Here is a 14,843-nt window from a genome sequence, read left to right on the forward strand (position 1 = left end):
TTCTGTTGCTGCCTTCTTTACTGCTAATTCATTGTGACATTAAGGAGTGTAATACATCAGCTTTTCTCTAATACACATTTCTACTTTCTTACATGTTAATGAGCATATTTAACATTTCTTCAGAGATAATTGGATTCCAAGGCTCCCTGTGGTAATGCACTGAAAGCCAGCTAGCAGTGCCTTTAATATCTAAAAGACTTTCTGCATTTGAATAATCCCACAATTAAAATTAGGAATTAATCTCTTGGCTGAAACAAAGCTTTCGAGGATACTTTGTTTTGAGGCAGTTTTAATACATATGTTAACCATAGTTACGGAGAAGTTTATTAAAACCTTCTTTTGCATTTCTACCCCAGATCTCACAAAGGGGAACAGGTATTTCAGATTATTTTATTCCCATTGATCCTTGTGACAGCAGGATTTTTGTGCTTCATTTGCTCATGGCTTATCCAGATGGCTGTTTTAATGCAAAATATAGAAGCCATCCTCAAGTAAAGTATTTTCTGAAGGGGCAAAGGGACTCCTAAGTTTCTTTCCTCTTCCATACCCAGAGCTGTTTAAGTAAATGATGATAGGTGCACTGCCATGCATGGTGTTATATGGAGAGCACATATGAATTTCTTTATTTCATGTTAAGCAAACGTTTAGTAATTAGAGATCAAGAATAAAGCTAAGAGGGAAGCAGAGGTGAGATGAGATAATTCTTCATAGCAGAAAATATGGGATAATCTCCCCTCCCTCTGCAGGCACCTGCCTATCCCTGCCTGCAGGAGGATGCAGGTGCAGCAATGTGTGCACACATGACCACAGCTGTGTGTGCTTGGGTGGGCCGCCAGGACCCCAGCCCTCCCACTGGGTCTGCTGCCCACCCCCAGACCTTGCTTGGACGCATCCAGCTACAGGGATTTTTGGAAAATCCTCTTCTAAGCATTAACCAGCCTTTCGTGGCAGTGCGCAGAAAGCTGGAACCCTCCTCTGTGCTCTTCTTCCCCTGCTGCACACGGCTGAGCTCGGCGCTTCTGCTGGGCTACGGATGGAGGCGGCAGCAACTTGTCCCCACCTGTCCCCAAGCTGTCCTCATGCTGTCTGCAGGGCAGGTGGGATGGGGCAGCAGCTCCGTTGTGGTCCCTCCTGGCTCTGTCTGCGAAGGCTGAGGGTTGGGTGCAGACCTGAGTCACCTCCTGTGGCCGCGGTGGAAGTGAGTCACTGCTGCGCTCCTTTGGGCTGCTCCCCTTGGTGGTGGGGACGATTTCGGTGCCTTTCCCCGTTACCTTCCTCACTGCCCGGCATTTCAGCGGGAGAGTTTTGGTTCTTTTTTTGCTAGCTAGTTTTAGAAGGAAGGTGCGATTTCAGGGAACGGATTTTCTCTAGCTGGGGTGGAAAGATGCTTTCTGCTGCCCCAAACAGCAGCTCCAAGGAGCGACTGCGGGAGCATCCAGGGTGGGTGGGGAGGAAGCGATGGGGAAGGGCTGGGAGGTGGCCGTGCTGCAGGGATGGGAGCGTGTCTGCAGCAGGGGGTGGGAGGGGGGCAGCGAGGACGTGTTGGGAAACTCGACCTGATGGAAACCCCACCAAGGGCAGGCTGGCGGGGTGGAGGAGCTGGCTGGATGAGGTGCGCCAGGGAGGAGCAAGGCGTTGCGCTGGGCTGGCAGCTGAGCACCAGCGTGGGTGCTCTGGGGCACGACAGCGCTTACCTGGCAGGGACCCGTGTGCGGTGCCAGGAGTGGGGCAGGCAGCTGCCTGCACAAATCAGGAGGGATAGCGGGGCACAGGGGGTAAAGCCAGGCTGGTGCCCCTTGTCCTGGCTGCATTACCCATGCCACTTTCAGCACCGCAATCCATGACTGCCCTGCCCACTCCACTCCTATTTTCCCAGGAGATGGATAGAAAGGGAAATCCCGAGCTTTCTTTTAAACATTGGGATTGATCTTCCTTTAGCCTGACTTTCCCAAGAAGGACAACTTCTACGCTCCCAATTTTTATACCCTAACCTGTTATTTGCAAGAAAATTTGACACAGTGGTGTGGTTCAAACAAACGCTAAATTTCTACCAGTTTTACAAAAAAAAAAAAAAAAAAAAGGCAGTATAGCTTTGGCTAATGCTGCCGCAGTAGAAAGGATGGGCCAGTTCTCCCTTTGTTGGGCTGTTGGACACAGGAGAGATGGTGGAAACCAGGCTCTACCAGTTCTGCCTGTGGACTGCCTTGTTCCAGAGACGTGTTTCTGTTTGTTTATGCTGCGAAGGCAAACACGGAGGAAGAAGCTGGGCTCTGGCAGGCTCCCAGCCAGTCTCAGGAACTTCTCCCCATGCTGTACGTTTCTGCTGAAGTTCAGAGCTGTGCTGTATGGCAATGGAGCCGGTCACAGCCTATGGGCAAAAGCCACCTGGCCCTGAATCCACTGAGACGCAGAGCTGAAGCCTGAATACCAGAGGGGAAAAATGGGATTTAAAAAAAAAAAAAAAAAAAAAGTGAATCCAGATCCAATCTCATGGTGGCTGAATGCTATTTGTGTTAAATGCTTCACTTTGTGCAGCTTGGGTGTGCTGTGAAGAGCTTCCCAAGCATGCTAACGGGGTGCTGAGCTCTCTGCTTTCAGCAGTGGGTGGGAGATGCTCCTTGTAGCCGTGCTTCCTGGTCTCCCTGTGCATGGAAGCCCCTCTGGAGCTGGTGACTCAGGCCAGGGGAATGAGGACTCCAGGCTGGCACCACTCAGGTTCAGATGTGCAGCAGCTGACTGGCTCTGAAGGATCGGCTTCCTCAAATGACTCACCTGGCTCCATGGAATATGCAGTCCCAGCCTTGGGGACAGCAGAGCTGTCATTACAGCGATGCTCCTGCCTCTGGCTTGAGAATCGTGGGCAGGGAGGACTTGTAGCAGCCCGACTCATGCTTGCTGTTCCCACAGGCTGAAGTTGATTTGGGGAATTAACAACATTTGCCCTCCGAAAGGCCAAGAGAAGGATATTGGAGCTTGCCACCAAGTGGCTCGTGCTCCCTGACAATACTGCATCCCCCAGAGGTTTCTTATGGCAGCTATGGGTTCTGGATTTGGTGCCAGGCTTCTCTCTTGCCTGTTGGATGCTTTGGGAAATGGGATTTAAGAGATGTCCTGAGAGTGCTGAGCTCCCACCCTGTGAAAATGAGAGCAGCTGAGAGGTCTGTATGCCAGCTCTCAGCGGCACCAGCTGTGCCTGAGAAATGAGGCCTTTGCCTGGGGTTTGCAAACAAAGTTCGGCCAAAGTCAGGCTGGCTGGCATTTTGTCTTTTCCTTCCTCTCTGCAGGGAAGCGATAAATGACTAGCTGATATGTTCGGAATGCCACAATCACACCTAATGCCTCTTTTCCAGCTGTACCAATTACACTCCACCCTGATGATGATGAGCTGTCACAAGGCAGAATAATGACAGACAAGTGAGGGGAGGAGATCACGGTGAGGGGAACATGAGAACTGCTAAAGGAACAGAGAGCTGGGGAAGGCAATGAAAGGGCTGTTCATGAGTGCTGAGACGCAAACGCAGCACGTCCCCAGAAAACATGGACCAGTGAAAGGATCTAGCTGGATCTGGTCCTCTTCTTGATTTCTTGCTTTGCCATCAGCACTGCAGCCCAGGCTCAAAGCCTCCCTCTGCCACAGATTGTTTGAATGAATAAATATTCACTGAAGTTACAACTGTCGTGCACAACAAAAAAAGAGATTTTTTTTTTTTTTTCAGGCTTAGTTTTCATATAAAACGTGACAAACTATCGATACTTGTGGCCCTGGGTAGACTCGCCAACTGAAGAGCTAAAGAAATCTTTGCTTGTCTTGATGAACTCCTCCAGCTTCCTGAAGGCAATGGCTCTGCCTCCAAATTTTGTTTTGTTGTTGTTGTTTTGCACTCAGAAGCACCCAGGATGATGCCAGCAAGCTCTGAGCATCAGAGGATGGGTGTTTGCATGTCAAACCCGCCGGCATGGAGCAGGCTCTGTTGGCATAGCCATAAATGCTGGGGTTGCGACGAGAAGTGCCAACCGGGACGATGAGAGTGTGTAATGAGAAGTTATTTTGGTAACTGAGATCGTGTTGGAGAGCACAACAATTTGTAAAGGACAGCTTAGTAATACCGTGTCAAAGGAATATCTATCTTGTAACAATGAGCTGAGCTTATCTGACTTTGCAAGCGCGCATTTGGGACTACAGTAAACAGTATTCCTCTGGTTCATCCTAGTTATTTTTACATTACTATAGGCTATCTTCACTAATGTTTGATTTATAATTGTTTCCAAAGTCTGATACTGCAGATCTAATCTAACTCGTAAAAGAATTGTGTTACAACATAATGGGTAATATATATAGTTCCAGGCACGATAATCTGGCATGGTGTCTTGAGAATGAAATCTGTTGATTTATTTAATGGGAGGGAAGTGGGGTGGGTGAGGAAATAGCTGACAAACTTTTCAGATTCATGAAAATTTATTCCCTCAATCCAGTAAACTGCAATTATTGCTACAATATAAGGAACTCATTTAATCTCTCTGCAAATGCATGCAGTGCACTAACACGTGGGGATGTTTTATTTGATGTGCATATGGAGGCAGAAAAATCCTTCCTAACAGAAGACGTTAAAGACCCAGCCATAATCCAATAAAACCGGCTTTCATCGAGCAGCTGTTTTGGATGCCTGAGCTGCTTCCCATCATTTTTCCAGGCTGCCCTGAGCCGGGAGCGGGCTTGATTGCAGCGAGCAGCCATGCCAGCAAGCAGAAGCCTGGGAGCGAGTGCCCCTGGGAGCACAGAGAGCCCGGGGTGCCAGCGCCGAGCCGGAGGGGGCTGCGAGAGACATCAGGCTGTGGTACCCCATCTGCACGGCGGGCAGCTGCAGAACGACTGGCGGATCCTTCTCCCCCTGGCCTTTCTATTACTCATTTTTTTAAGGCTTTATCCATCTACTGCATCAGGCTGCTGCTAGTATTCAGAGATATAGCTCCATTTCTGGGGAATGTTACGTGCGGGGAACTTTTAATTACGCAGCATTTTACTCAGTCTTAACTGGACGTTGTGCAACAAAACTTGCATTTCTCAGCATTATTCTTTGCCTGGTGTTTTCTGCAAGTTCTTCCTATTCAGCATTTGCTCTTTCTTCACCTGAAATACCTTCTGTCATTTTATATCTCCTTAAAAGACCTTTCTCGAGCTATGTTAAAATCATGCCTTTGAGCTACTTTTCTCAATATTCTCATAACAATTTCAATCTAAGAGACCATTAAAAAAGAAGATAGAAAACCCAAAGGCAAAATCCTAACTGAATTTAAGGCAGATTGTGAAAGTAGTTATTTATATCTGGGAAGTAAAAAGGTTGAAAATGATGAAACGGGTCTCTGTGAATTCAGTTAATATGTGCATTGCACTTTTGCCATTATTATTGCAGTTAATATTAGGCAATAAAAATAAGGGCTGTAATTATCAGATGATTGAAAAGTATTTTTTATTTAATGTGAAGCAATTTTCTCTCCTGTTGATACACAAGAAACTAAGAGACTCACCAGCAGAGGTCTCGTTGATGCAGTGGATCCTTTCCTATCTGGTGCACCTGCTGCTGCCACTCAGTTCTTGCCTCGCAGCCAGTTCTGACACCGGGACAGGCACCGCTCCACGATGGCCGCGGTGCGGGTGTTGAGGCGGAAAGGTGCTCGTGGGGACGGGCAGGCGCCAGCACCTTTGCTTATGCCCTTGGTGGAGTCGGTGGCCGTGGGTTCCCCGGTGCTCTGGGGTGCGCAGGGTCCCGCAGTGCTCTGGGGCATGCACGGCTCTGCACAAACCACGTTTAGAGGCATACAGGGATCCACGTGTGTAACCGGGCACTGATCGGGGCAAGGATCACTGCTGATCGCAGCCTGAGCACAGCAGGGCTCCACCGGCAAGGCTGTGCAACCAATGGGGAAGGTCTCCATGCTGGTCTCAAGCACTTCGATGGTGCAGGGTTCCATCGGTGACACAGGTTGCTGGTGAGGGAAGGTCTCCCCGCATGTCCCCACGATCTCAGGGCTGCAGGGTTCTATTGGCAAGGCTGTGGGCTTCAGCGGGAAGCTGGTCCCTCCCTGGCTTTGCTGGAGGTCACAGGGGACAACCGCTGGACACACGCAGGTGGTGACACACGGAGATGCGCAAGAGTTGCAGGCAGGTGCCAGCTCGGGGCAGCAGGCGTCCCCAGGCACAGGGACGGTGGGGGGTGCGCAGGCAGGACCTGGCTGAAGGCACACATCAAGGCACAGGGCTGCACCCTGGCATTGGCAGGGATTCGCCTCAAAAGTCTGCTCCGGACAGGGATGCATATCCTGTTTGGGGCAGGTGTCTTGGTCCACTGCGGCACAGCACGATGGGCACGTGTCAGTGAGCGCAGCCGCCCCCACGCAGGCAGGAGGGTGAGACATCTTTCACCACTGCGGGCAAACCTGAAAGAAAACAGATCAGTTTGGTGTCCAGCAACACAAAACTTCATACTGTTTGCTTTCTTGGCTGGTGAATTCTTCAGCAAGGTACTTGCTGCTCGTGCCAAAATGTGGGCATGACATAAGGAATAGAGAGAAAATTGGCTGTTTGTTATTTCAAATTCTACAACCATTCCTTACAAAGAGAACTTTGGTCATGCTGTTTTTCTTTATGAACATCCAAACTCAACTTTTCTATTTAAAATTGGTTTTCAGCCAAACAATTCCACCCTAGCAGTATTTCCTTGCACAGATAGCGATGGATTTAATTAACGTTTTCAGCAGAGCTGTAAACTTCAAGGTATTCTCCTCTCTTTGCAGGTATTTTCTAATTGCCCTGTTTGCCCTTGCAGAACACCCATCTTGCAGCCGCTGCAAGAGGAGCAGCTGTCACCATCCTGTCTTTGCCATTGCTAAAGGCAGCAACAGGCTCAACAGGAAAAAGCCAGGACATGCTGCCTACCATGGGGCCAGGTGCTCTTACCTTGGCCGCTGCCGTACCGATGCTGTAGTCACTTCACCGCTTAGATGACAGCCACATGCACAGCAGTTTCGTCTCCTCGGTGAGCAGGATGGTGTGTTAGCCCTCTAAATCCAGTGCTGGGACGCCAGAAATCATTTTGCAGAGCATCCATGGGAGTTACAGCAAAGTAAGCATGAAGGGAGAAGATTATTACTCTTTCATACTCTTATCACCAATGAGATGTGAGAGCTAATAAAAAATTTTCCTTACACAGCGGGTAGCAGTAATCTATCTCAGCAGAAGTTTCACGCCAGTAGTAGGCTTAGATCTGTAAATCCTGAAGATACTTACCCGGCTCAGTATCAGCAAATAAAGCCAGCAAGCAGACCCAGCAACTTTAACCTGGGATCTGCCTTGTATATTCAAGAGCCTGGCCTCCGGAGATGAGGTGCCTCAGGCACACAGACAAGCAACCCTTTGCTAACATGGACCTGCTCCGCCTCTGCCCTGCCTAATTATTTTTAATAGAAACCATCTATTTCCGTGGCTGCAGCATAACCTCGAGTGAGCCCAGATAGCCTGTGAATTGACGTGTCCTTCCAGCAGGGCTGACGTCAGAGAAGAATTTGGGAAATGAATGGATTCAGGGCTTGCTGTCAAATAGTCAGCCAGTCATGGTCAGTTTTTCTGTGACGGTAAAACATCCTCCAGCCCAACACATCATTGAGGGCCATTAGAGACTGGGTGGGATGTGGGATGTGGGAGATTCCTTTACTTTTAGCCACATCTGACCTGCTTCTGTCACTGCCCCTGTCCTGTTTGGATGTGGCACTACTGGTTGTAGGGTCCTGGTGTGCTTCTGGAAACTCTTATATCATCGCCGGTCTCGTGATGTTTTGCATTTTCTCCTAGAACTCTGACTCAGGTAACAAAACAATATTCCTTAACTAGGTTTTTGCCTTTATCCCTGTGCAGTTGCACCCCTCAAGAGCAGAGGGCTGACAAGAGGATTGACCACCACCCTTTCCCGTTCAGCCCGCTGGTTTACCAAATGCAGATGAATTACGCCAAGGGTTTACTCAAATCGCTGTGGTTGGAAGAACATTGGCAACCCAAGTGGTCACGCATCCTGAATTTATTTCTTTCAATTTAAATAACCAAAAGCCACTATGTGGGGCAACACCATGCTCAGCAGCATGTACACCACACACTTAGGGGGAGGTCAGAGCGCAGACACAACCATGTACCTTTGTCTCTGGATGATGTATGAGCTCGTCTCTGCACGCAAGTAATACTGGTTCGATGTTTGTGTCACTGAGTGACTTAGGGCTAGTTCGGAGTGAGTAGAGAAGGAAGTCTCAGCCTCTTTGATCTCTCAGAGGCAATGCACTTGTTGGCTCTCTCTTCTCTCTTATAGTGAGGGGATTTCAAATGAGAATTTTGTTACTTGACCACAATTGTGGCAAGCAGAACCCAGCTGCTCCATGCTGTTGCAGTCACACACCGTTTGCTGTCTTGTGAAGGGTGCATCTCAGTCTCATTTTAGTCCACATTGTGAGCACAGCAAATCAAACAGGGGCCCTACCATAGCGACTGCAGAAGGAACCTAAATGACATTAAAGGTCTTAGCACAGTGAAGTCTTCCGTGGCTGCCTTGCTGCCAAAATCATAACAAATTTATGTTGGAATACTGAATATATATATATATATGTTGTCCATAGATTCGTGCCCGGTGTGCAGTGCCCACAGAATCAGAATCCACACAAAGGCCTTTTAATTAAATAATTAATTTAATTCTTTCCTTATTTTCTCAGCTAAAAGACTACACAAGCTATAGAAAGACTATACACTACACAAGCTACAGGCCTCCCTATTTTCTTCAAGGTTTCCTTGTCTTTTTCCCAGCTTTGGGACTACATATATATATATATTTTTTTTCTGGAATACTGAGTTTGATTGAGGAGCACTGATGTTATGGAGCCACCCAGAAGATGTGGGTCCTCCCATTGCTCTGCTGCTCTTTCTGGAGCTCACCCTCAGGTGCAGGGTCTGAGTGCTCTCCTCCTGAGACATGTCTGTGCTCCAGTCTGGGGCCCACAGTGCAAGAAAGCCTCCAACAAACTGGAGCAACTCCTGTAGGGACCCCCAAGGTGTCCAGGGGCTGGAGCAGGTGGTGGGTGGGGAGGAGGCCAAAGGACCTGCCTGGGGAGGAAGAAGCTTAGGGGAGATCATCGTGCTCCCTGCAGCTATCCATAGGGTATTAATGCTGAAGACAGGCTCTTCTCAGAGGCACCCAGAGACAGGGTGGGAGAGAATGACTGCATGTGGCAACAAAGGAAATGCTGGCCAGGTTACCTGGAATACATAATTTTTGTAAAAAATAAAATATTTTTTGGTAGGAGGGATAGTGTATACAAGGAAGAGCATGGAAACTGACACACTAAAGCAGAACAAAACTGTTCTGAGTCCTATCCCACGTACAGGTCAGGGTGTCACAGCAGAAGGTGCAAGAAAATGTACTAAATTAACTTTTATTTAAAGATCAATTTAATCCCAAGGGGACTGTTTCCATACTGTATCACCTGTTCTTTGCTCCCCACCCCCCCCATACGAAATACGTAGATGAGGAATTCAGGCTTGCAGGCAGATGTCATAGGTTGCATGTACCACCTCAATGGAGAGGTTTCATTAAAAATTATAATGTAAGCAGGTAATTTAAGGATTGGAGGTGGAGCAGGTCTGGATTATTACAAATTTTATTTCCATACCCCTGAGGTGTCTCACTTCCGGGGACACGGACACTGAAATCGTATAAAAGGGTTCATATTGTGGTGTTTCTCAAACCATTTTGGTTTCGTATGCTAGTTCCCGGTGGTGAATTGGGTAAGTCTCTCTTGGCTGACTGGGAAGTAATGTAAAGGCTGGGGTTATTTAATTTTAAATATTATCTGCAGAAGCAAGCTAGAAGACTTACAAGTGCTTCTGCTTAGCGAGATTTGTATGTGGTACTTATCAAGCAGCTAAGTTAAGGGTGACTGGTCATTCTGTCTTCTTCCAACCTCTATTTGCTTTATGTTTTGCAATTGCTGTGTGCTCTCCATCGAGGTGTGTCTCAGGGTAGGCGAGAGTGGCCCAGCCTCTCTCCTTCCCCAGTGACACTGTTGCCCGGTTTTAACCAGGAAATTGTTGGGTTTGAGAGAGATCAAAAGGCAAGGCAAGGACTTCAAAGGCAAAAAAAGTGGGAGGGAAGATAAGAAGTGGAGCCTGGCAGGCTGCATGGGTAAGCGGCGCCTGGAAGGGTGTCTGGGTGGGGAGAGCTGCGAGGAGCTCTGTGGGAGAGCCGGCGAAGCCGCGGCCCATGAGGGCCAGGCCCTGTCCCGGGGGAGGATCCCAGCACGGGGCCTCGCTGCTCGGCCTCCAGCCTGTGTGCGGACAGAGAGCCTTCAGAGGCTGGAAGTATCCCTCTTGGGCGGATACCAGGAGGTAGTGGCAGAGAGGTAATCCCAAACCGAGGGGAGCCCTGGGAAGGTGGAGGCTGTTGCGCCTTCAGACCCCGTCACATAATCTACCAAAGTCCGAGTGACACTGCTTCTCACTCCTCTTTTGAGAAGTTGTTTGTGACATACGTGCAGCTGGTGGCTACAACCTAAAATGCTTTCATGTGGAGTTAGTGCCCTGCTATGGGTTTCAGTTTGTTTCCCCAGTATGTGGCTTAGAGTTCCACTGGAAAAAGTGCGGATTAACTCAGTCTGTGAAATAGCCTTGGGAAAGCTGAACGCCTCTGTTTTCCACACAGTGTATTCCTTTCCCTCTTTCAGACATTCTCCCTCCCTCAAAGATGCTTTGCCAAAATGACTGCCAGCGCAGACAGCCCTGCCTCCCTCCTCACATCGTCTTCTTGAGGAACTTGCCCATGAATAGAAGCGTTGGTCCCTCCAGCGCCGTCTGTAACATCGAGCGCTTGCCGCCCTGCGTGGATCCCTGCTACTATGCCAGGGTTCCTCGGGGCACCACCACGTACATAAACCTGTCTAATCTTGGCAGGAGACAGATTGCCCTGGATCCGTGCTGGTTCGGGATTCCCACGTGTGTGGATCCCTGCTGCCAGGACCAGAACAGGTGCACTACCAGGTGTGTGGATCCCTGCTGCCAGGACCAGAACAGGTGCACTACCAGGTGTGTGGATCCCTGCTGTCAGGACGTGACCAAGTGCACCACCACGTGTGTGGATCCCTGCTGTCAGGATGTGACCAAGTGCACCACCACGTGTGTAGATCCATGCTGTCAGGATGTGACCAAGTGCACCACCAGATGTGTAGATCCCTGCTGTGAGGAGGTGACCAAGTGCACCACCACATGTGTGGATCCGTGCTGCAAGGAAGTGACCAAGTGCACCACCACGTGTGTGGATCCCTGCTGCAAGGAAGTGACCAAGTGCACCACCACGTGTGTGGATCCATGCTGCGAGGAAGTGACCAAGTGCACCACTAGATGTGTAGATCCCTGCTGTGAGGAGGTGACCAAGTGCACCTCCAGATGTGTGGATCCCTGCTGCAAGGAAGTGACCAAGTGCAGCACCAGATGTGTGGATCCCTGCTGTGAGGAAGTGACCAAGTGCACCACCAGATGTGTGGATCCATGCTGCAAGGAAGTGACCAAGTGTACCACCAGGTGTGTGGATCCCTGCTGTAGACCCGTGACCAAATGTGCCACCACATGCGTGGACCCATGCTGTGGCAGGTTTACCAGGTGTACCACCAGGTGTGTGGATCCCTGCTGTGGGGGTGTGACCAAGTGCAGCACCAGATGTGTGGATCCCTGCTGCAAGGAAGTGACCAAGTGTACCACTAGATGTGTGGATCCGTGCTGTGAGGAAGTGACCAAGTGCACCACCAGATGTGTGGATCCATGCTGCAAGGAAGTGACCAAGTGCACCACCAGATGTGTGGATCCCTGCTGTGAGGAAGTGACCAAGTGCACCACCAGGTGTGTGGATCCGTGCTGCAAGGAAGTGACCAAGTGCAGCACCAGATGTGTGGATCCCTGCTGTAGACCCGTGACCAAATGTGCCACCACATGCGTGGACCCATGCTGTGGCAGGTTTACCAAGTACAGCACCAGGTGTGTGGACCCCTGCTGTGGGGGTGTGACCAGATGCACCACCAGATGTGTAGATCCCTGCTGTGAGGAAGTGACCAAGTGTACCACTAGATGTGTGGATCCGTGCTGTGAGGAAGTGACCAAGTGCACCACCAGATGTGTGGATCCCTGCTGCAAGGAAGTGACCAAGTGTACCACCACGTGTGTGGATCCATGCTGCGGCAGGTTTACCAAGTGCACCACCAGGTGTGTGGATCCCTGCTGTGGAGGTGTGACCAGATGCACCACAAGATATGTAGATCCCTGTTGCAAGGAAGTGACCAAGTGTACCACTAGATGTGTGGATCCGTGCTGCAAGGAAGTGACCAAGTGCACCACCACGTGTGGGGATCCCTGCTGTCAGGACGTGACCAAGTGCACCACCAGGTGTGCAGATCCCTGCTGTGGAGGTGTGACCAGATGCACCACCAGATGTGTAGATCCCTGCTGTGAGGAAGTGACCAAGTGCACCACCACGTGTGTGGATCCCTGCTGTCAGGATGTGACCAAGTGCACCACCACGTGTGGGGATCCCTGCTGTCAGGATGTGACCAAGTGCACCACCACGTGTGGGGATCCCTGCTGTGGGGAGGTGACCAGATGCACCACCACGTGTGTGGACCCCTGCTGCGCGCCCTGCTTTATGCAGCCCACCCCCCTGTGCGCCAGCGTCTGCGGCCAGCAGTACTCCATCAGCTGTGCCGATATCTGTTTGCGTAAGTGATGGCTCCCTGAGCAGCTGTGAGCGGGGGGCTCCTGCAGTAGGAGCCACCAGGGGACCCCTCTGAGGTTCCTCTTCTCTGTGGTGTCCCCAACAGCTACGGAATGAAAACGGTTTGCAGACCCCTGAACCCGTTGACGTCTTCCTCACCTCTCGGCTTTCCTACTGCCCTTCCTCCCCTAGGAAGGGTAGAACCACACATGGTTTTCCTTGCATTCTGCATCGTTTCTAATGTATTTATCTAAAGCGCAATGCCTTTCCTTGTAACACAGAACCACTTGATTTTGTGCCCCCAGGATTATTGCCTGGGAGAGGGATTCTGTAATTCTTTTCTGCACTGATGTGGATGGAGGAATTTCCCCTGTTTGTTCTTCCTCACCATCTTCTCCTTTTCTTGTATGAAGCAATAAAAACAATTAATCTTGGCAACAGCTGGCTGCAAGTTTTCCTTCCCTTTTGCGCACCCCCAGACTCACACTTCCGCCTTTTAATTTATTCCTAAAAGTCTGATCTCTGCAGAGTGGCACCTCTTGTTGGAACACATGCAAGGTCTAAGGCAATAGCCAGGGTTCCCCAGATGATGCCTGGGGAAGGGGGTGTTTGTTGTGTGTGTCAAGGAAACACAGCTCTGCCATGGTTCTGAAAGACATTGAAAATGCAGCTGAAGTGCTCCTGAAGCTGGAGGAGCTTAGGGCCAGCTGTGTTTGCGTCCCACAGGCAGAAACAAAACATTCCCTTACTAGCAATGGGTAAACGATACACTAATGAGGGGAAAACAAGCAGGGCTGGGAGACTGCTTGTGCCTTGTGACATTGTCACCTGTGTGCAGGAGGTCCTATCTCAGCCTTTTGCAATCGACTTGCACTTCCTTGTCTCTGGTGGCAATTGGGCAAGTCTCATCAGCTGGGGAGAGCAACATGGATTTGCTCACCACTGAATTCTGCAGAAAGGACAGCAGTATTAGCAGGGTATCTTGGACAATTTTAGTAGCCCTCCATGAACATTTATTGACAAGGATCTGAGTGCTTCCTCCTTAGCACTGTATTTGCTTGCAAAGCTCTCCTCCAGGAATGAGCAACGTCCCCAAGGACTCAAAGTCATGCTGTTCTGCATGCCAAGGTTGTGTTCTGAGGGTTCCCTGAGTGGAGATGGTGCAGGGTGGGCTCAGAGCCAGCAGCAGCTGCTGCAGGGAGGAGAGATGGGGAGGCAGGTGTGGGGCAGCCAGCCCAGCTGCTGAAGCAGCAACGTGGGCACATCTCTGTCTGCAAGCACCCACTGCCTTGTTTTTAAAGATGCCCCAGAGGCACGAGGCTGGTGACTAACCTGCAATTATCACTGTCTCGCTTTTTCTAGTAGAGGAGATGGACCAATAGTGGGACGTGATAACTCATACCTGGCGGACGTGGCATTGCACGCGGCTGGGGAGATCCAGCCTCGCGCAAATCACCCCACCCTCGTGGCTCTCCTGTTTCCATCCTCCCCTCCCAGTGGGTCATGGCAGAGCCCAGCTCTCCCTGCTGGTTGTGCAGCACTTGTGGGCGCAGGGTCCTTGCCAAGGGCTAAGGCATTGCCTAAGCACAAATGCTGCCCAACAGAAACACCAAAGCAATTGAGGCTTCCTAATCACCCCTCTGTGGAGGTCTGGTTTGACTCCAAGGCTCCTCTAAAACTCACTTAAATGTTCTGTGCAAGCAAATATTACTTTTGCTCCTGCTCCCAAGTCCAATGGAACACTCTTCTGGGAAATAAGAAACTGTAGATGGAAAAAAATAACGTTCAGAAAAGATTATTCCTTCAACTCTTTCTCTAAGGCATCCTTCTGATGGCCTGAATCTTGCATTATCTTTAATCCTACATATGAACTTGGAAACTCAGTGTTTTAAAAGGATGGGGCCTTTGCAGCAGAGAGCAGACACTTCATTGCTAGCTGGGCATAACAAGTTTATGCCATAGGACGAGGAACAGAGACCCTTCTTCATGAACCACTGAAAATTTACACTACCTCTATGAAACTCTATGAAATGTTTGGGAGAAAAGTGAAGTTCAGCA

The 14,843-nt window shown here is 49.9% G+C and overlaps 1 protein-coding gene and 1 long non-coding RNA gene across 6 annotated transcripts; one reads left to right on the forward strand and one right to left on the reverse strand.

The window, feature by feature from the left end:
- Positions 1-5,752: 5,752 nt before the first annotated feature.
- Positions 5,753-7,503, reverse strand: LOC121060873. Of its 2 annotated transcripts, none has more exons than XR_005814942.1 (3): positions 7,205-7,503; positions 6,956-7,071; positions 5,753-6,435 (listed from the first exon to the last, which is right to left on the reverse strand). It is a non-coding gene; the product is annotated as an uncharacterized LOC121060873 (long non-coding RNA). The 2 variants fall into 2 exon arrangements; XR_005814941.1 differs by having other exon boundaries at positions 7,286-7,499.
- Positions 7,504-9,719: 2,216 nt separating this feature from the next.
- On the forward strand, positions 9,720-13,223 carry LOC121060874 (keratin-associated protein 10-4-like). Of its 4 annotated transcripts, none has more exons than XM_040539055.1 (4): positions 9,720-9,817; positions 10,753-11,953; positions 12,089-12,620; positions 12,666-13,223. In XM_040539055.1, the coding sequence occupies exons 1-4, from the start codon at positions 9,793-9,795 to the stop codon at positions 12,795-12,797; spliced, it is 1,890 nt and encodes a 629-aa protein (XP_040394989.1). In that variant the 5' UTR covers positions 9,720-9,792; the 3' UTR covers positions 12,798-13,223. The 4 variants fall into 4 exon arrangements, with proteins under 4 accessions (XP_040394989.1, XP_040394990.1, XP_040394991.1 ...); XM_040539056.1 differs by having other exon boundaries at positions 12,089-12,460; positions 12,506-13,223; XM_040539057.1 differs by having other exon boundaries at positions 12,089-12,303; positions 12,484-13,223.
- The last annotated feature ends 1,620 nt before the right edge of the window (positions 13,224-14,843 follow it).

Source organism: Cygnus olor, chromosome 28 (genome assembly GCF_009769625.2).
Source record: "Cygnus olor isolate bCygOlo1 chromosome 28, bCygOlo1.pri.v2, whole genome shotgun sequence".
Taxonomy (NCBI): Eukaryota; Metazoa; Chordata; class Aves; order Anseriformes; family Anatidae; genus Cygnus; species Cygnus olor.